The sequence below is a fragment of the Bufo gargarizans genome, chromosome 6 (assembly GCF_014858855.1).
Source record: "Bufo gargarizans isolate SCDJY-AF-19 chromosome 6, ASM1485885v1, whole genome shotgun sequence".
Classification (NCBI taxonomy): Eukaryota; Metazoa; Chordata; class Amphibia; order Anura; family Bufonidae; genus Bufo; species Bufo gargarizans.
This window is the reverse complement of record NC_058085.1, coordinates 152,592,464-152,612,745: the sequence shown is the minus strand read 5'-3', so window position 1 is coordinate 152,612,745 and position 20,282 is coordinate 152,592,464. Positions and strand designations below refer to the sequence as shown.

The 20,282-nt window shown below is 42.1% G+C and overlaps 1 protein-coding gene across 3 annotated transcripts in view; it reads right to left on the bottom strand.

Annotated features, from left to right (window-relative positions):
* Positions 1-20,282, bottom strand: part of ADAMTS14 (ADAM metallopeptidase with thrombospondin type 1 motif 14) — a 201,471-nt gene that overhangs the window by 16,374 nt on the left and 164,815 nt on the right. For all 3 annotated transcript variants that reach the window (XM_044296805.1, XM_044296806.1, XM_044296807.1), the window contains exons 14-20: positions 16,504-16,627; positions 14,661-14,744; positions 13,477-13,640; positions 10,376-10,541; positions 9,604-9,736; positions 3,754-3,961; positions 950-1,079 (exon numbers count right to left, since the gene is read on the bottom strand). In XM_044296805.1, coding sequence (XP_044152740.1) covers positions 950-1,079; positions 3,754-3,961; positions 9,604-9,736; positions 10,376-10,541; positions 13,477-13,640; positions 14,661-14,744; positions 16,504-16,627 — 1,009 coding nt within the window. The remainder of the gene's footprint in view (positions 1-949; positions 1,080-3,753; positions 3,962-9,603; positions 9,737-10,375; positions 10,542-13,476; positions 13,641-14,660; positions 14,745-16,503; positions 16,628-20,282) is intronic.

Here is a 20,282-nt window from a genome sequence, read left to right as displayed (position 1 = left end):
ATCCAAAGGACAGGTAAGAACAACTTTAGAGAAGTGGGAAAGAAAAAAATATAATAATAAAAAAAAAAAAGAATATTCGAATTCGCGAATATATAGAACGATATTCTAAATATTCGCGAAATCTCGAAATTGCGATATTCGAGAAAAAAATTCGCAATTCGAATATTCGCGCTCAACACTAGAGCTGAGCAGATTGATGTATAGCTTTGTGGGAAAAGATTCAGCAAAACTTGTAATTTATGACTTGAAATCTCTGCTCTGTCTATGATTAGGAGTCATGTACATACCCCCTAAGTGTCCCTCTTTTGGAGGGACAGTCCCTCTGTCCCTGTTTGCTCCATAAATGTCCCTCTTTTTGGCCAAGGAAATAAGTGTGCTCCTACCTGTATATTAGACCTCAACTGTTTCCATTATTTGGAGCAATTTGGACTTTAAAATGTGTACAATCAGATTATTTTTTGCTGATATTTAAATATGGTATTGCAGGGCAAGAAAAAAGCTTTACCAGGGGGTGTACATGCTGTAAAAGTAACAGAACCTATACCCACCTTACCAATCCCCCTATTGCTGCAGTTCTGCTCTGCAGTGAGCATTGTGGGTGATCTTATGCAGTGATTGACAGCCCCCACATGAATAGTAATGCAGTTAACTGTCAGTCACTGATAGTACTGCCTCATAAGTCCAGAATGAGCGGAGAGTCATATGAATAAACCTTTTCACATAAAACCAAACATCAATCTGCTCCACTCCTCATGTCTGTGGCTCTTCCAGCTATTACAGCACCGTTTCTTAGATACATGTGCCAAATGTAGGTTAAATTGTTTAGCAATCAAGTCTGTACTATTTCACTGTGGTTTCCATAACCTCTGCTTGCATTCCTAAAACAATGTAACACTCAAGTTGGTTCAACCAAAGTGAAAGCCATATGAGCTGCATCTTCTAATCATACCTGGGCAGGGGGCCATCTTGCAGACTTGGATTGTTTCAGGCTTTTCGCCATCACATTGACTGATAACGTTATCACTTGCTTTGCACACAACTTGGCGCTGCTGGATGCCCTCGCCGCAACTTGATGAGCACTGTGAAAGCCAACAAGATAACATCAGTCAAGAAAGAACACAGCTTGTGGAAGTGTAGAGATTTCCGTCAGAGAATGCAGGATGTGAAGTGTCTTCCAAGTCACTGGTCTCTTACAAACATACAGCAGATGCACCACAACCTCCCCTGAGCCTAATAAATAACTACAATAAATAGATATAAATGAAAAGCACATGGTGAGTAGCACAGATTCATGTATACTTAGTTTTTGCCAGAGTTGTTTTTTTAAACTAAATATTTACTTTTGTATACTTACATGCAGTAAAGCAGCTTTGACGTCAAGAGAGGAAATTACACATCTGTTGCTGTCTTATCCATTGCGATTGCATAGAAATTAAGATAAAACTTTAAAGGGATTTTATTACTGAGGCATGTAGCCAATGGCCAATCATGTGGCCTCTTGATCAAAGCTTAGAGGAGTTGGGCAAGGGGCACATTGCTTGGAGGTCACCGTCATCAGACCCTCACCAATTGGACATTGACAGAGTATCCTAACCTCTTTAACATTGCAATATAATGTACATTTGTCTGCTACGTACTCGAGTCACCAGTCCCTGATGATTTTTAACAATGGGATTGAAAGTCAAAGAGAGGCTCTATACATATTAAGCTATATGTGCCAGAATAAAACTGGCATTCATCCTTTTGGAATGTATGTATGTGTCTTAGGCTACTTTCACACTAGCATTCATAGGTCCGTTCGTGAGCTCCGTTTGAAGGAGCTCACGAGCGGACCCGAACGCCTCCGTCCAGCCCTGATGCAGTCTGAATGGAGCGGATCCGCTCAGACTGCATCAGTCTGGCGGCGTTCAGCCTCCGCTCCGCTCGCCTCCGCACGGACAGGCGGACAGCTGAACGCTGCTTGCAGCGTTCAGCTGTCCGCATGGCCGTGCGGAGGCGTGCGGATCCGTTCAGACTTACAATGTAAGTCAATGGGAACGGATCCGCTTGAAGATGTCACCATATGGCTCAATCTTCAAGCGGATCCGTCCCCCATTGACTTTACATTGAAAGTCTGAACGGATCCGCTCAGGCTACTTGCGCACTTGCAAAATTTTTCTAAGTTATTAATGCAGACGGATCCGTACTGAACGGAGCCTCCGTCTGCATTAATATGATCGGATCCGTTCAGAACGGATCCGATCAAGCGCAAGTGTGAAAGTAGCCTTAGACACTTTTTGTGCCTCCCTTGGTAATAGGGTGTGGGCTATCGTGAAGGCCATGGCTTAAGAAGCGCTAGTGTGCACCAAAATGATACTAAAATGTTGTAGCAAAGTTAGCCAACCAATTGGTGATATGAAGTTAGACAAAAGTATCTAAAAAAGCACCAAATAAATCTGACAGTTTGCACTATTAGGATTAGTAAATAATTGTTACAGAGAGAAAATTTATTCAATTATGTTACATCAGATTACAATCTAAGGGGGATATTTAACAAGATCAACCTTTGATATTCTAGCCTCTATTTCCCCTGCGCTGCTGAAGGATGCACTTAATTTATGGCAAGGCCTCGTCATAATTTAGGCATATCCTCCTAAACTGAAATCTATGGCAGCTCGGATTTATCTTCACCAGAAAAATGGCCCTAAAAAAAAAAAATTGTGTTGGACCCACTGACCCCCTTCACTCCTCCCCCCTCCCTACTCTCCCCCCATGTAATGACCGGTGTCACGCAAAGGGAGGGAAAAGGGAAGGCCCCGCCCAAGGGAGAGGGAAAGGTGGTGACCCCTGACTCACCTTGCGGCTGGCACCTGACTGCCCTGACGTCCCTAGACGGGTTCCTCACCCGTACGCCGATCACGTGCCTAAACCCTGGCTTTCCCTAAGATGAGCCCTAGGTAGTAAACGGGGCGGTGGGATCACTAGTCCGCACCACTGACACTAAGAGGAAAACACCAAGGAGAGGACAGACAATACAGACAAACATATAATCCCAGGTGGGCGACAACAGCAGACCACAAAGGCCCAACAGGGATCCGGAGGGTAACGTTCTGGAACAACAACCAGGGAACGCAGCAACACAGCTCCAGTGGGTCAGTATAGAAGTCCAGGCAGGAAGCTCTATATCTGGCAACCAGAGAAGTGGGAGTGGGGAATATAAGGAGGTTGGGAGTGCTGGACAAGGAACAGCTGAGAAGGAGCTACGGATCCCTGAGTGAGCCAAAAGGGTTGCAAAGCAAACCTAGAAAGCTACCATAAAGAAACAGCCCTATCTTTCTACATAGAGCGCGCAGCCAACCGCTGCGACTTCCTGACCCCGGGTATAATGGAGTCAGGCGTGGTTCTTGACACCCTCGTGACACCCCAATCCCCTTGGAAATGGAGAGGGCGGTGTAGAATAAATTTAGTCGCAGTGGTGTTTAAAAAATCTGTGGCATAGGTAGACGATAAATCAGATAAATCTCCCCCTAAGTGTTCAGTGGCACGTATTAGCAGTCAGATCTAGCATCTGCCATGGCTGTGGGATGTATAGTCAGTTGTTGTGAAAGCCCCCTGACCAGGTGCCATTGCCCTGGAAAGAATAGTGTAAATTCATGAATTCATATTCTATTTCTACACAATGCACCCTCCTACAAGAGAAAATGTAATTGCTACTTCACAGTTCTCTATTTACTAAGTAAATCCTCTCTGAATGACCACTGTACAAGCACTAACCTGTGACCAGGCTCCTGTTCTCCACTGTGCAGGACATGGTATACGGTTGCATGGCCTCCTTGGTTCTGGACGCTCAGCGGTACAGTATTTTGTATGGACAGTGCGATTGGTGCCATTTTGCAGGTGCTGGATACATTGGACTAGCCTTGTTTGGACACCCAGCTTGCCACACATTTTGCTGCAAAGTCCCCACTCGTCTGCTACCCATCTACGAGAAAAATCAAACATTTGTTTTTGTATTCAATTATAATTTTGGAATAGTGTTCTATGACCCCATTATACAGTGACTAACCTGGCTACAGGACATAAATAAATGTGCAGTGCATCATTCTGCATTTAGAACTAGTCATCCTGTGATTAATTTGAGAAGCTTAGCAAGATGGAAGCAAGATGTCAGTGAGTCTATCTTTTCTGTTGAAGCCTTTAGAAAGCCTCGATGATAACCAGACGCAATGAGGTAACCTAAATAAAGCTGACCATCAAAAACTTTATGTAAGCGCGCCTTCCCCACAACTCACAGAATAAATGAATAAAAAAAATGTTTTGCTTCTCTAAGAATTAAATTTAACCCAGTCAAGTTAAAAAGTTTAATTGAAAGTATAATATACTAGAATCTATACTTTATGTAAAAATAATAATGAATTTACATGATTTTGCATTACCATCTGGACACTTATTTCCACAGAATATGCCATAAATCTCTGATAGGTGCAGGTCACAGAGGTGAAACTTGCATCTGTCTTAAGAGCAAGGCTTTATCTCACCTGCCTGGAATGCATACAGCTCTCTCCATTTACTTCTATGGAATTCTCAAAACACTAGTTGAGTAAGTACACTTGGATATTTTCACAAACTCCACAGAAGTGAATACAGTGACCTATTCATGTGCGGCAACCACTTCATTCCCCGCTGCAGGAGATGGGATCCCATTCTTGAACCATTTGGGATTTATGCCTGTTGGACATTTATGGCATATGCCATAAATATACAGCTATGACTATCCCTTTAACCCCTAAAACTTAATCCATAACATTGTATGAGTCTTAAAGTGACTTTCTGAGTTGGGCACCTGCCACATGGCAATAGGGCATATAGGTGTTATAGAAGGGGGTATCCTCTTTTAGCCAGAGCATAGAGCAATGTCTCCCAATCATAGTTCCCAAAGACCTGGATTTCTTGAGCCCTAATCAGGGGATCTCCAGGACACAGCAACAACCAGACCTTCCACTTTGGGAAGGCAAACTGATCTTGTACTATCAAATACAGTTATATCTATATCTATATATAATGACGAAAAAGGCTTGAAAAAGGCTCTTGTTTGAGCTGAAACGTTGCCATCCACATGGGTGATTAAAGACCACTACTTTTTATCTGGAGTGCTGTCCTTTTTTCGTCATTGTTCATCTGGGGTAAGCAGCTACATCCCTGGACCTAGCACCCACCTTGTCTGTATCCAGTGCCGCCATTATTTTCTTCTTTTTATATCTATATATAATTTCAGCCCATCTCTGAGGAGAGAACAATTGAAATCATTGGAGCTCTTAGATCTTCCTCCTCGCCTCTAGACCCATGCCCGGCGGCTGCGGTCCTCTGCGGTTGCAATGGCACCATACATTCGAGACATTATAAATAGTTATTTTTCCAGCGGTCAGGTGCCGGCTATTCTGAAGCAGGCAGTGGTAACACCTCTGCCTAAGAAACCAGCGCTATTTGGGACCGATCTGAGTAACCTTAGACCGATTTTGGGACTGCTGTTTGTTGCAAAGATAGGCGAGAGGGAGGTTGTTGCACAACTGCAGGGATATCTGGAGGCCAACCACATTCTTGACGACTTCCAGTCAGGATTCCGCCCCGGAAGGGGCACCGAGACCGCTCTGGTAAATGTCCAGGAGGATCTACTGATGTCATTAGACCAGAACGACTCCATGGTCCTAGTCCTTCTGGACCTATCATCCGCTTTTAACACTATTGACCATCAAGTGTTATTGAACTGGTTGAAAGTGGTAGCCGGATTAGATGGAAAGACCTTGGCATGGATGGTCTCATTTCTCCAGGACAGGGTACAACGAGTGAAGCTGGGGGTTTTTCACTCAACCGATCTCTCACTGTCCTGTGGAGTACCACAAGGCTCGGCACTATCCCCAGTCTTGGCAACATCTATCTGAGACCATTGGCCGACATCATCAGGAGCCACAATTTTCAGTTTCATGTTTATGCGGATGATACACAACTGTACTTTAGGCTTGCCAAAGGAACAGTTGATTAAGTCAATCTGGCCAGATGTCTCTTGGAGATCGATCACTGGATGAGTGCCAATTATCTAAAGCTTAATGGCACCAAAACTGAATGTATTACATTCAGTGACCAGAAAATTACACCCTCAGCACCCCAATGGCCATTGTCTTTTGGACCTGTCCTGAGAAAGCCACCCAGGTCAGGGACTTGGGAGTGGTCTTGGACTCCAGATTAACCCTGGCCCCTCAGATAAATCAGATGGTTAGTACCTGCCACAACCAGCTTAAACTTCTGGGGAGGATTTAAAAATACATCGAATCCCGCTCAGAAAAGCCTTGGTCGGAGCAGCGATCAGCAGTCGGTTGGACTATTGTAATGCCTTGTACATGGGACTCCCTAAGAAGAACTTGCATAGACTTCAACTTGTGCAGAATGCCGCAGAAAGGCTCCTAATGGGTGTTGCCCGCCGAGAGCATATCACTCCCTCTCTTAATGCCTTGCACTGGCTCCCCATCATGGGCGTAGGGATCACCATAGCAGCCATAGCAATGGCTATGGGGCCCTACGCCACTGGGGGCCCGGGCTGCCTGCTGAGGATTATTATCATTTTTTTTATTCATGTGGTATAGCTACAGGGGTCGCAGGCCCCTCCAGGACAGACAGAGAAAGCGCTATCTGCAGGGCCTGTAGGCTGTGGGCAGTGCAATAGGGGGCGTCTGGAGGCAGAGAGGCGTACCTGCAGTGAGGAGAGGGAGTGGCCCTGCTCCCAGTCTGGGCGGCAGTCCTACTGGCCGGAAGTGGAAGAGGCGGAGCGTACAGCAAAGCTGCGTGCTGCTGGGCCTGGCAGCACTGCTGGAGTGTGGGCACGCAGACGTTCAAGTGGCTGTGAGGTGAGGGCTGGCTGACTCTGGGACTGGTAAAATTTACTCTGGAGTCCTGGACCATTATATCTAGGGAGGAGGGGGGAGCAGGACCCTGGAGGTCTGGACCAGTACATTTAAGGAGAAGGGGGGAGCAGGACCTGAAGTTATGGTCTGGACCATTATATAGGGGGGAACATGACACTGGACCATTATATCTTGGGAGGAGGGGGAGCAGGACCCTGGAGGTCTGGACCATTATATTTAGGGGGAAGCAGGACCCTGGAGGTCTAGACCAATTTATTGAGGGGGGAGCCGCAGATCTCCAAGGTCTAAACCATTAAATTGTGGGGGGGAGTAGGACACTTGATGTCTGGACCATTATATCTGGGGACTGGCGGTGGGAGATTTAGGATGGGTGTGGTGGTGGGAGGTCTTGGAGGAGTGTGGGAATGCTGGGGTGGGAGGTACTGGAGGGGTGTTTGGGTGGGAGCTCTGGAAGGGGTGGGAGGTCTGAGAGGTATGTGGGAGTGGGAGATCCGGGAGGGGGCCCATGCATTTTTTTGCTATGGGGCCCAGTCATTTCTAGCTACGCCCCTGCTCCCCATTCAACAACGGGTGATGTTCAAGATTGGATGCTTCATGCATAGGGTATTCCATGGTGTGGGGCCCTTGTACCTGCGACGTAAATTCACCAGGTACGCCCCTTTGAGGACATTGAGGTCTAGTAACTCTGCAAATTTTAGCATTCCGCAAGTTAACGAGATCAGACGTGGAGGTAGATACTTTTCGGCTCAAGGGGCCAGATTTTGGAACCACCTACCTCTGGCCCTGAAAACCTTACTTTTCAAACAGGCATTTGATCTTCCTATATAACACTTATTTGGTTTATATAATTTTGGGGGTTTTCTTAAATCTTAGTCTATAAATTCACAGTTGGTAATGTTCTTTTATTTTAAAGATACATTTTCCCCACGTTTAATAAATAGTTTTCTTCACATTCTCTATATCTCGTCTGAACCCTTTGAACCTTGAGATCCCCCTACCTTCCTCCCCTTTTTCTTGACTCTCTATTTGATAAGTGCTAGGAAATTGGTCTCTGGAATAGGTGCCTTATTCTCTAGGCCTTTGTGGCCCATGGCAAAGTGTCATGCCTTTTTTTTTCCTCCCTGTTGAATTAGTCAGCTAAGCGTATTGAGGCCCGAAGGGTAAGACTGCGTGTGCACAAGACTATACATCATCATATATATATTATAATTTTTTTACCTGTTTACTAAAACATATTCAAGTTATAGTAATATAATGGACATGGACTACCTGTTTACTAAAACATATTCAAGTTATAGTAATATAATGGACATGGAATACCTGTTTACTAAAACATATTCAAGTTATAGTAATATAATGGACATGGACATAAAGTCCAGACTTTTAGCTTTCATTTGAGAGTATTCACATTAAAATTGGATGAAGGGTTTAGGAGTTTCAGCTCCTTTAAATGTGGCATCCTGTTTTTAAAGGGATCAAAATTAATTGGACAATTGACTCAAAGTCTGTTTAATGGGCAGGTGTGGCCAATTCCTTCATTATTTCATTCTAAATTAAGCACATAAAAGGCCTGGAGTTGATTTGAGGGGTGGTGCTTGCATTTTGAAGATTTTGCTGAGAAGTAAAAATGCGGTCAAAGGAGCTCTTCATGCAGGTCGTACTTTGATTCCGGCCGCCTCTCGGCATGTTTGCCGTGCTGCCGCCGGAACTCCGGCCCGCCCCAATTATAGTAAATGGGGCTGGAGTGGTAGTCGGGGGGCACACATGCACTAGTGGCAGCATGGATCCGACAGGCTGTTCACCCGCCGGAACAGCCTGCCGGAGTTCCTTGCCGCTAGTGTGAAACTAGCCTTACAAGATGCTTTGCTGCCCCTACACCAAGCTTATAGAAAGCGTTAGGATAGCATTAAAGTGGTTGTCTCACTTCAGCAAATGGCATTTATCATGTAGAGAAAGTAAATACAAGGCATTACTAATGTATTGCGATTGTATATTTCCTCCTTTGCTGGCTGGATTAATTTTTCCATCACAATGTACTTTGCTTATATCCAGGGGTTGCGACCACCCTGCAATCCAGCAGCAGTGGCCATGCTTGCACACTATACAGAGATGCTGGTGTCTTTTTGTATAGTGTGCAGACACAGCCATCACTGCTGGATTGCAGGGTGGTTGTAACCCCTGGATAAGAGCAATGTATAATGTGATGGAAAGGGTAAATCAAGCCAGCAAAGGAAGCAATATGGACAATCACAATACATAAGTAAGTGTCTTGTATTAACTTTCTCTACATGATAAATGCTATTTTTCGAAGTTAGACAAACCTTTTAAGGTTTCCCCAAGAAAGTAAACATTTTTCAGACGTTCCCCTGTAAATACGTTTGGAAATCACCGGGATAGATGCTAAAACTGATGATATTCAAGACTGTTGGTGACCTTGGAATGTAACATTTTATTCTGCTAAATGTTACTCATCCTCTATTTATTATTTTTTTGATAGGTGGTCACAATGTTTTATCTGTTGACCTATAGCTGTGGTCATTGGAATAGCTATTATCAGGATTAATTATCTTTTTGACAACCGTATTCACATGTGGTTTACTAACCATGTCCTAAAATCTGCACTGTCAAGCAATGGTTAGGTTGTTAATTGGTAAATTATATAAATTAGGACAATACTTTTAGGATCAAGTTACTAACTTGTTCATACCCTGGCTGTGAGCATTCGTGCAAGTTACACCGTTTACGAATAGGCTTTGGTTTCTTGTTGTTGTCACATAGGGTACGTTGAACCATCCTGCTGTCACTTTTTCTCCGACATCCATACTTTGTATACTGGATACCTGTGAGGTGTGACAATACAAATTTATAAGATTTACAGTGTTACTTGATGTTGTGCTCTTGCACATTATGAAGCCGAATAGTGCACAGGTTAAGCTTAGGGAAGGGCTTTGTAATGTTGTAGCCTGAAATATCACAATAATGCATCTCATACCTTGGTGCATATGTGGCTGGGACAAAATATTTGAGCAGTTTTGGAGGGTTGTCTCTTTGAGTTGGGAATATTATGATGTTGTGATTTTGTTACTGGTTATTTGGCCTGTATTCCCAGATACAGTATGTACCAGTCCATGTAACCATTAGCAATGATGGTTGAACAGGAAATGTTGAAAATTGTGTAATTGCTCATATCTGTCGTCTTACTGGGGTCATTAACATTGACATTTTAGTATATGTAGGTTGTAGATAAACCCCTCTCTGTTTGTGGCTATACACATAAGATGGATATTGGTCAAATACCCATGGAGACAACTGGTATCTCCCTTAAATATCTTATAATCATGTATGACCTTCCGTAGCCAACAATTAAAGCTACTTCAAGCACACACCTCCACTTTAGTGGTATGACAGGGTTGTCCCACTCAATCAACAGGTTATAAAGGAAGGTTAGAAGGGGCTCCAACCTCTGAAAGCTTGCTTACCTCCACCACATGCTTTGGAACATTGGGACCAACTTTTTAGTGCCCATTCATAAGAATCCATCTCCTCCAGTAGAACATTGTTGTTACCAATCATTGGTAAAAGGTCTTCATGAATAATATATTTATATGTTAGGCTGCTCTTTACCTCCTCATCCTGGGGCACAACCTTGAAGGCAGTAAGACAATGGCATGATAGACTCATTCCCAAGAATATGCTTTGAGAAATTGTAATAAAAGACTAAGTATGAATGAATAAATAAGTCTAACAGTTTAAACACTTAAAGGAATATGTTAGGTTATGCCCTATCAAGGATAGGGATAACTATTAGATGAACTAATCCATTGATTTCTATGGGAGTTTTAGAAATAGCCGAGCGCTATACTAGAGTATCTCCGGAACTTCCATAAAAATGGAGCGTGCATGCACAGACAGCGGGAGCTCAACAGGGTACAGAGGGTACAAAGATCCTGTGATCTATGGGCTCCCAGTTGTAGAACCCCCACAGTTGTAATAGTTATCCTTTATCCTGTGGAATACTATTTTAAAGAAAATAACTACATTTGTATTCACTAATTAAAACCAGATACTGAGACATTCTTTTTTCTAATCTGTTTTTATTTTCTGATGGCATATTTTCTTTTTTACAATCTGTACATTGTTTTGCTGGCTACCATATTACCTGACCAGCAGTTGGCTGAATTCAGAGATATGCTTTACAGTAGGCACATGGGCAATAGGAGCCTGTAGTCAGAAGAAGAATTATTGACTTCTATCAGGGGTCAAGTCCTGGGAAATGTGCCAGTATCATGGCGCCAATAGCCCGCCTCCCCCGTGGCAGTAAAGTAACAGTCCGGTATTAAAAAAAAAAAAACACTTTTAGAAAAGTTTGTCATGGGATTCGAACTCATGACCCCTACACATCAGAGGCAAGGCATATGCCCTCACAGCTATGAAAGCTGTCTAGCTAATAACTTAAAAAAAATATATATAAGACTTCTACTGTAGGTAACTTTGCCCACTGTGTATGGATGTAGCAGAGCTGGGTGTGTTGGGGCAGCTGTCATGTGTATGGTTGTACACTAGGTATCAGTACACTAGGTATCAGTAGGAGTCTTAAAAAAAAAAAAAACACTTTTAGAAAAGTTTGTCCTGGGATTCGATCTCACGACCTCTACACATCAGAGGCAAGGCATTTACCACCACAGCCATAAAAGCTGTCTAGGTAGTTGCTTAAAAAAAAAAAAGAAGACTTCTACTTATACCTAGTGTACTGATACCTAGTGTACAACCATACACATGACAGCTGCCCCAACACACCCAGCTCTGCTACATCCATACACAGTGGGCAGCTGTCATGTGTATGGTTGTACACTAGGTATCAGTACACTAGGTATAAGTAGAAGTCTTATATATTTTTTTTTTTTTTTAAGCAACTACCTAGACAGCATTCATGGCTGTGAGGGTAAATGCCTTGCCTCTGATGTGTAGAGGTTGTGAGTTCGAATCCCAGGGACAAACTTTTCTTAAAGACATTCTAAATGATCTCCTATGTGTCAGCTGCGAAGTGACTGAACATACTCGCAGCGTATTAGGCCGACAGAAGAAGTGAAGGAGATGATGTCAGTAGGGGGCGGGGCGCCATGAGAGGAGTCACAGACAGCAGCAGCACCGCACAGACAGCTGTGAAGCCGGCTTAGCCTGCCCTGCACAGTGCGCTTCACCCCCTGATTTCAGCCGCGTTCTCCTGGCTTGAGGCTTGAAAGGGAACGGCGTTCCTGCCATGAAAAAAGTGCAGAAACGCCGTTCCCACGCGTTCCCCCTCCACTCGACCCCTGACTTCTATGAAAGAATTTGTCATTGTGCAGGGATGGGGAGAATATGAGCTGTGATCATCACCTATTGTGAATAGTGTTATTCTGTTTTATCTATATACTTAGGTGTTACATTTCATTGCAATCCAGAAATGATATTGAGATGACTGTTGAAAAATAATTTCTACAGAAGAGGAATAGCCAGCCTACTTTTAGGCTTAGTTGCCAGAGTGAAACTGTAGGATTTTAGGATTGTTTAGTAGAAGAAAAATCACAGGCGATTCTTATAAAAATATGCTTAACGCAAAATATTTATTTAAACAATATATCTCGTCATTCTCTTTAAATGTGCTGCAATTGTGTGTTCCCAAACAGTTCCTGACCCAGGAATCCCAGAATGTAGAGAACTCAAACTCTTTACACATGTATCTTAGAACATTCTCTTATGTAAAAACTCTTTCAAACCCCCAAGTAAGGTCTACAACAGGCACGGCCAACCTGCGGCTCTCCAGCTGTTGTAAAACTACAACTCCCACCATGCCCTGCTGTAGGCTGATAGCTGTTGACTGTACGGGCATGATGGGAGTTGTAGTTTTGCAACAGCTGGAGAGCCTCAGGTTGGCCATCCCTGGTCTAGAAGGTGTGACATTGTCTGAAAACAAGGCAATATAAATGTTATTTCACCTTTCACACAGTTAGAGACACTCCCATAATGTCCGTTTTTGTAACTAGTAGTGATTGATTCATCTGCTTGAAATCATCTGTGTTACAGAGTTGCTTTGATGCTGTTATATGTAACATACATCATAAATGTGTCATTTTAGTGAATGTAGAAGGCTGGCTATGGATAAGCTAAAGCAGATTTGCTTCAGGCACTAAGGAAGATGTCTATACATTTGCAACCAATGACAAGGAAAGTAACTTGTGTCTTGTAGTTCCTCTGCATATTGTATTTATAATGGCAGCATTTCTGCAAACCTTAATATGTCAATTTAAAATGCATAAAATGTTATATTGACAACAACAACAAAAATATGTGAGAGAGTTTCTGACAATGTTATGAGTGCGTCTGTGTGCTGTGCATTCCCTCCCTGCTGGGGGTGAGTGCTGATTGATGGCCTGCTGCATCGGCACAGGTTGAATATAATATGTGTTCGCCTATGGCTCACTGTTACATGAGCTCCATAGTAACTTCTCCTGTATGCTTACAAGTGTGACTGTGAATAAATAATATCTTATTGCAGTGATTAAGCTCAACGTGTACAATCATAGTGGTGAATGGATCTTACCAGGGCCACAATGGGCTCATGCAATGGCCCATTGGTTTTCACAGTTTTCTTCCCATCTTCAACAGTGAATTCCCACTCCAAACCAATTTCTATAAAAGTTTTCGATTTATTATCTTTGCCTTTAGCATTCAGAATAAAGTTTCCACTCACTTGATTTTTAATAGCTGTAAGAATATCATACAATGAAACACATAACAATGATAGACTTTACCACCAACAACTTTAAAGTTAAACGTACTGTGTTCATATATACATTTTATCTGGCCAGGGGCGGACTGGCAATAGATCCTACAGGGAAATTTCTAGGTGGGCCGATGTTCAGAGGGCCGCCCAAGCCCTCCTCACGGCCGCCAGCCGGTTACATAATGACCTTATGCTCTCAGCACTAGTTAATGCTGGGGCCATACATTACTTATGCACCTGGTCACCTGGATGTAAAGACAATATAACAAACAAGAGGGCATGGGATACAGTGACTTTTCCTGGTAAAAGAAAAGACCAAACATGTTATTTTTAGGTTCATAATTGTTTGCTGATTAATCTCCTATTATAAGATTATACAAGTTGGAGTCCATTTTATATTACTAGCTTCAGACTCTCCTTTCACACCTGCATACATTTAGATAATAAATTGCTATGGGGAGCTTACTGCATCATGATTCATACAGTTCTATTGAAACTAAAAGGGTATTCTGTTGATAAGCAATTATCATCTATCCATTGGCTGGGTCATAAGTGCTATAATGGTAGATGTCTGATCACTGAGTCCCTCATTGTTTGTGCATTCTTAATCACCACTCCATTCAAATGCTGCTATTGGCTAGGGGCAATGGGAAGCAGGGGTCATCAGTTCTGGCAATCAGTGGGTGAATAGGTGTTTATTACTTATGACTGGAATATCTCTTTAATAATAAATCTGCCTTCAGCTCTCCAATAGGCTTCTCCTTTAAATAACTATAATGGTTTAACTCCAACATCTGAGCCATTGGCCAAGTGGCTTGTGAGCTGGCAAAACTATTCCATAACTTTTATCCCTAAACGTTTGGAACGTGACAACTTTTAAAAAGCCCAGGTTCCATATTTGAAAACTTTGACCCAAAACAAAATTTGTTCAGATGTGCAATGCAATGACGTATATAATAAAATGACCGATTTAAACTTTTCAAAGGACTGGATCCTCTTACCGAGACTGTTAGAAGACGTTTCAGTCTCTTCTATTTGTATGTGTCTGGCTCCTGCTGGAATCTCAAACATTTTTAAAACACCAGCTGCAATAAAATGAGGATACTTTAATGAGTTTGAATTAATCAAGCAAGTACTTAATTTAGAAAACACAATAGTCAATGAACAGTCATCTTAAATGGCCACAAACATTTCACACAAGTTTGCATAAATCAATAGTATGCGTGAATATAGGAAACTTTGTAATATGTCTCATAAGACAACATACCTCTTTCTCCACTTATCGGCTATTCCCCATCCCTCCTAAACTAAAGGCCCTTTTTACATGGGCTGAGGATTATTGGCAATTAATGTTTTTTGGAAGGCTTCTTCATGGTAGTTGGCTTGTGTACTCACCCAACAAATGAGCAAATGTGAATAAGGACAAATGATTGTAGTAGCAATTTTACATCCGCATTCAGAGGGGATGATTGCTGCATGTAAGTGCAGCTGATTGAGTGGGCAATGATTGGGGACAAACTAATTATTCTCAATCTTTGTTCTGTGTATATCCATATGTAAATGGACTCTAACATTCTCCAAAGACTTTAACTGTCAGCATGTAATTGGATGCTTTAGTGAGTTGACAGCCTGTCTCTCACTCTTGGAGAATATAACTTTAGAGTATGTGGATAGAAGTGCTGCCAAGTGGAGATAGAGACATTTTTATGTAAGATATATTGTAAAGTTATTGAAATACTATACAAGTATCATCAAGGATCTAGAAAAGCTTTGATGGCGTACTCCTAAGCCTTGACCTGTTATGCCCTCAGTCTAGTTCTCACAGTCTCAGACCTGATCTTCCCTCATTTAAATGCCTGACAGACAGAATTAAAAACTTGAAGCTATAGACAGTGGATACATAGCAAAGAGTCTGTCTCATATGACTCAGAACAACTTGGTAGCAGCCCTAGACCTGTCATACCATTCTCCATATCATGAGGATATTCCATGAAGTACATTCATTTTCAAAAATATTTCTAAAATGTAAGTATGGAGTGGAATCTCTTTAATATTTTTCTTTCATAAATGTGCAATGACCAGGGGCATACACACGATTTGGACAAGAGTAAGGGTGTGTGTGGACAGGGGGCCATGGATATATATACATGCAGGGATACACATTCACAATACACACACTCATTTCACCTTCAGCCAGTGCTCACATAACTGTGCATCCTACTATGTCCTCATAACAGAGTCAACCATAGTGCCCCTAAAGAGCGTTCGACTCCAGCCTGCTGTACCTGTGGAATGATCCATACTCATCTTTTCCTCGTTGCTCCATTCTGGCTTACTGTCTCCATTCACTGGTCTTCTTGTCCCTGTCTATAAACATTGCATCCACAAGTATGTGACACAGCACTAATATGCTGCTTGGGGACATGACACTGCTGAGGCCAGTCATTGGCTGCAGCAGCTTACATGTCCACGTTCCATCAGGAAGTTTACAGATGGGGACCGGATGACCATTAATGGGAGCCGGAGCGAAGCAAGGGGAGCAGGTGAGAATGTATTTTTTTCCTCAGGTCCAGCAGGCTGCAGTCAAAATTTTAAAAAAGCTAAACGGCCCCTATAATGCAAGCCACAAAGCCATATACAATGCTAGCGAAACTAATATCAGTACAAAATAATACCAGCCTATTAGCCTCATTTGTCAGCCACAAAGAGCCAGATGCATAAGAAAGTACAAACATGGTAAAGTCACACTAATTTAACATGCTTGCCATCCTTGGACCATGTACCCCTCTCCCTTTCTGTATACCATTTGCTAGAGCTAACAGAAAATGCAATATATTTGCTTACCAGACTGCTTTGGTGATTTGACTAAGGTTCCCTTCACAGTTCGGCAATGAGAATTATCCCCTCCGCAAACACCACACTTATCATCTTCTTTCATAGAGCCAATTTCCTTGTCACATCCAAAGTGCTGTAATATAAAGACAAGGGTCCTCTGTTAGACAAATCCGGTAAGATAACGGACAACCATGAAAGAACCTGTGAAGTTAGTCCTGGAGGAAATGGCTTTCAGTCACCTGTTCTTCAAAAAACATTCTTTGGTCCATAAATATGTTTTTTTTTTATATTCTTTCTCTGTTAGCAATTTATTTAAAGGGAAAAAGTCACCAATAAATGCTTTTGCCAGTGTATATATATATATATATATATATATATATATATATTAAATTTTTTTATTCTAGTTCCTTAGCATGATTATGGGACTGCCATCTGTCCTGAGTTGTTCTTAACAGCTGGAGCGTAACTCCTGCTAAAGCAGCCATAGAAGCTGTTACAGGGACCGTTGGTCTCAAGGGGGCCCAGGCTGCTAGCATTTTTTTTTGCAGATAAGCCACATGTCTCCTGTGCTCCCCAGCATTGCCAGGGCAGGAGCAGGGGGCACACACACTGCTCCCACAGATCTGCCGCTGAAGACAAGGGCTGAGTACAGCCACAGAGGGACCGGACAGTAGGCCAGTGGGACCGATCTTATGATGTACTACACATGTAGTATTAGTAGCTAAACCCCTGTGTCTCCAGTCTGACCCCTTCCTCAAGCTTCCACCCTAAATATAGTTCACCTCCCCTACCCACACTGGAACCCTCCGGTGCCATTGTTCTGCACTCTCCTTACTGTATAATCATTGTGCACCTTCAGTTTTATCCCTTACCTTTCCTCTCCAGACTATATCTGTAAAATGCCACTATACTTCACCCCTAATCTTGTCCTCACTGCTAACAGGCATAATAAACTGCAGTATAGAAGTACTACTGCATATTATATAAGTGATTGTATGGTCTAGCCCCCTAGTATGACTAAAAAACAAGAATAAAATGTAAAAAAAAAAAAAAGACACAAACACATTTTCTGTTTGAAAATGGTTTATTAAGTATACATAATTTGCATTGTCCTGGCTGTAATGACCTGTCCTATAAAACGAATGCAGTCGTCATACATTGGGCTTTCCTGGGCCATCATCAGACTCAACATGCAATGCCTCAGACACTGCTGATCTGTGGTTCATGTGATTAACTTGAAGATCCAACCAATCAACATGGCCATTTCACTGGTAAAACACCCTCATTAGCTGTCTAGTGGAACCTTTCTACAGTACGGTGGTGGTCTTTAACTGTACCAGGATGAGCTGCACCTTTGAATACCAGGTGAGGGTGGCTCCATTTTATTTTCCTGGTACTGTACTGAACAGAGTGCTGAAGAAGCTTCCATTCTCTAAATAGAAAGTAATTTACAGCTTCCAGCAGCTCCTTCAGGCTGCTGTATGTAAGGACTTGCTTTATTTGTAGTAGTTGGCTGCTTGATTTTCATTAATCTTTATTTTATCTCATTTCTGGGAGATATTCAGGGGTTTTGGCTGGTCGTTCGGAACCGATTAACCCTTTCCACGATTAGCATCAGCGCCGATCATGAACATTAGCCCCAGGTGTCTGCTGTGTGAAACAGCAGTCATTCAGCTGCTATGGTGCTTGCTCAGGTCTGGAATGGGCACCATTTTAAAGACCCGACATTCTCCATACTATTATGGTGGATGTCGAGTCTTTTAAGATTGTTTCCGTTCCATAGCGGAGTGAGCGTCATAGCAACCAGGTTCCTGCTGTTTCACATAGCAGACACCCAGGGCTAAAGTCCACAATCGATTATAATGCTGATCACGGACATTTAACCCCTCAGATGTCAAATGTAACTATGGCAACTGAAAGGCCAAAAACCCTGAAGCACGTGCTTGCCAGGCAGGAACGTCTCCCTCAGGCTGAGATCGGGAAAGGAGTTACATTGAAGTAATAAGCCAGAGCCTATACTAGGCTTCTAGGCTTATTACTGTTATATTACAATTTAGGCCAGCAGGTGACAAAAATGAATTGTACCGATATTTGTATATGGATAACATGACATTACTTTATTCAAATTGCAGTCCATTTTTACCCTAAAAAGGTTTTACATTTTTTTTTTAACATTTTAAAATTAAAGTCACCTAAAAAAAAAAAAATTGGGAGAGTTTTTTAGGCATGCCCTGTGACCTGTGCAATGGTCAGGAGGGAATAGATAAGTAGTCTGTCTATATGAGTACAGACAGCAGAGGTGTGTTTTTCATTAACTATAGATATCCATACAATAACATAAGGTTTAATGTATATACTTTTTTATAGGGACAGCAAGAAAATTCAAGTATCTATTATCAGGGGCGGATTGGCCATTGACCTTACAGGGGAAATATCCCGGTGGACCGATGCCCAAGGGGCCATCTGAGACCTCCTTACTGCTGGCCACTGGAAGCTTTTGAGGATGTATTTGTGCTGATGGAGGCAGTATTTTGTGAGGGACTGAGGTATTTGGCTCTGTTGGGGGTGGTATAATGTGCCACTATATGATATTGTGTTGGTCCTGCCTTTCATCAATTTGGACCCGACTACAAAACGGGGCCACTTTTAGTATTTTTTCCAGGGCCACTTTAAGTTCCCAATCCGCCCCTGTCTATTATCTATCTATCTATCTATCTATCTATCTATCTATCTATCTATCTACAGTATCTATCTATTAATCTATCTATCTATCTATCTATCTATCTATCAATCTATCTACAGTATCTATCTATATATCTCATATCTATCAATATATTATCTATCTATCTATCTATCATATCTGTCATTCCAGTTCTGCCTGTAATGACACATTCCCTTTAATGTACAAAAAAAATAAAATGCTCTGTAAACTCAAGAAAGAAGGAAATAAAAATAAAAATATGCACTATGATAATTCTACTATGTGTATTAACAGGTACTGTACAAGGGATCCAGACTATATTATGTAACAAAATGGATAAAGTAATATTTAAAGTTTACATGAAATGTCACTAATTCTGGAGCAACTTCCATCCAACCACAAGGTGGCAACTGTGAATTTAAATAACACAATGAGCTGTAATTAATATTTATTTTCATAGTCTGTATAGCATTCCCATAGCCAGTAATATAAATGAAGATTTTTCTGTGGGTTTCCCTAAAACTGAGAAACACACTTTAACTTGGACACTTCCCTGCAAAGAGAGGTCATATCAGGACACATGTAAGTATGTGAATTTTTTGCTATCATTGTTCACCAGTGGAGGTGCTATAGCAAACACGAGGAAATAGATTCCCTGAGTATACAACCAGTGGTATGACTACAAGACCGGTAGGAGAGGAGTTAGGAACAGCTCGGCTGACAAGTTTTCCTGGTGAAATCTTTCATTCTCAGTACGCTTTGGATGTTGAGAATACATGGGATTATAAATCACATAAGGAAACCCAACCGATTAAAACAATAATAAATTAATAAAAAACATGGACACAAAATTGAAGTGGAATAAATTAGGCCACGGCCAACTTTATTAAAGAATAACTTAACATAATATATAACATCCATAAAACTTATTTAAACCACAGATTAGACCAGCCATAAGCTTGGCCCAAATACCATATCCTCTAGTCCACTCGCCATTTCTTGGCGAGTGACTTTTCCCACGGGACCATGCCAACTAAGCAGGCGGCATGGGCCCCACACCACCAAAAGATAACTCAATCACAGCTTG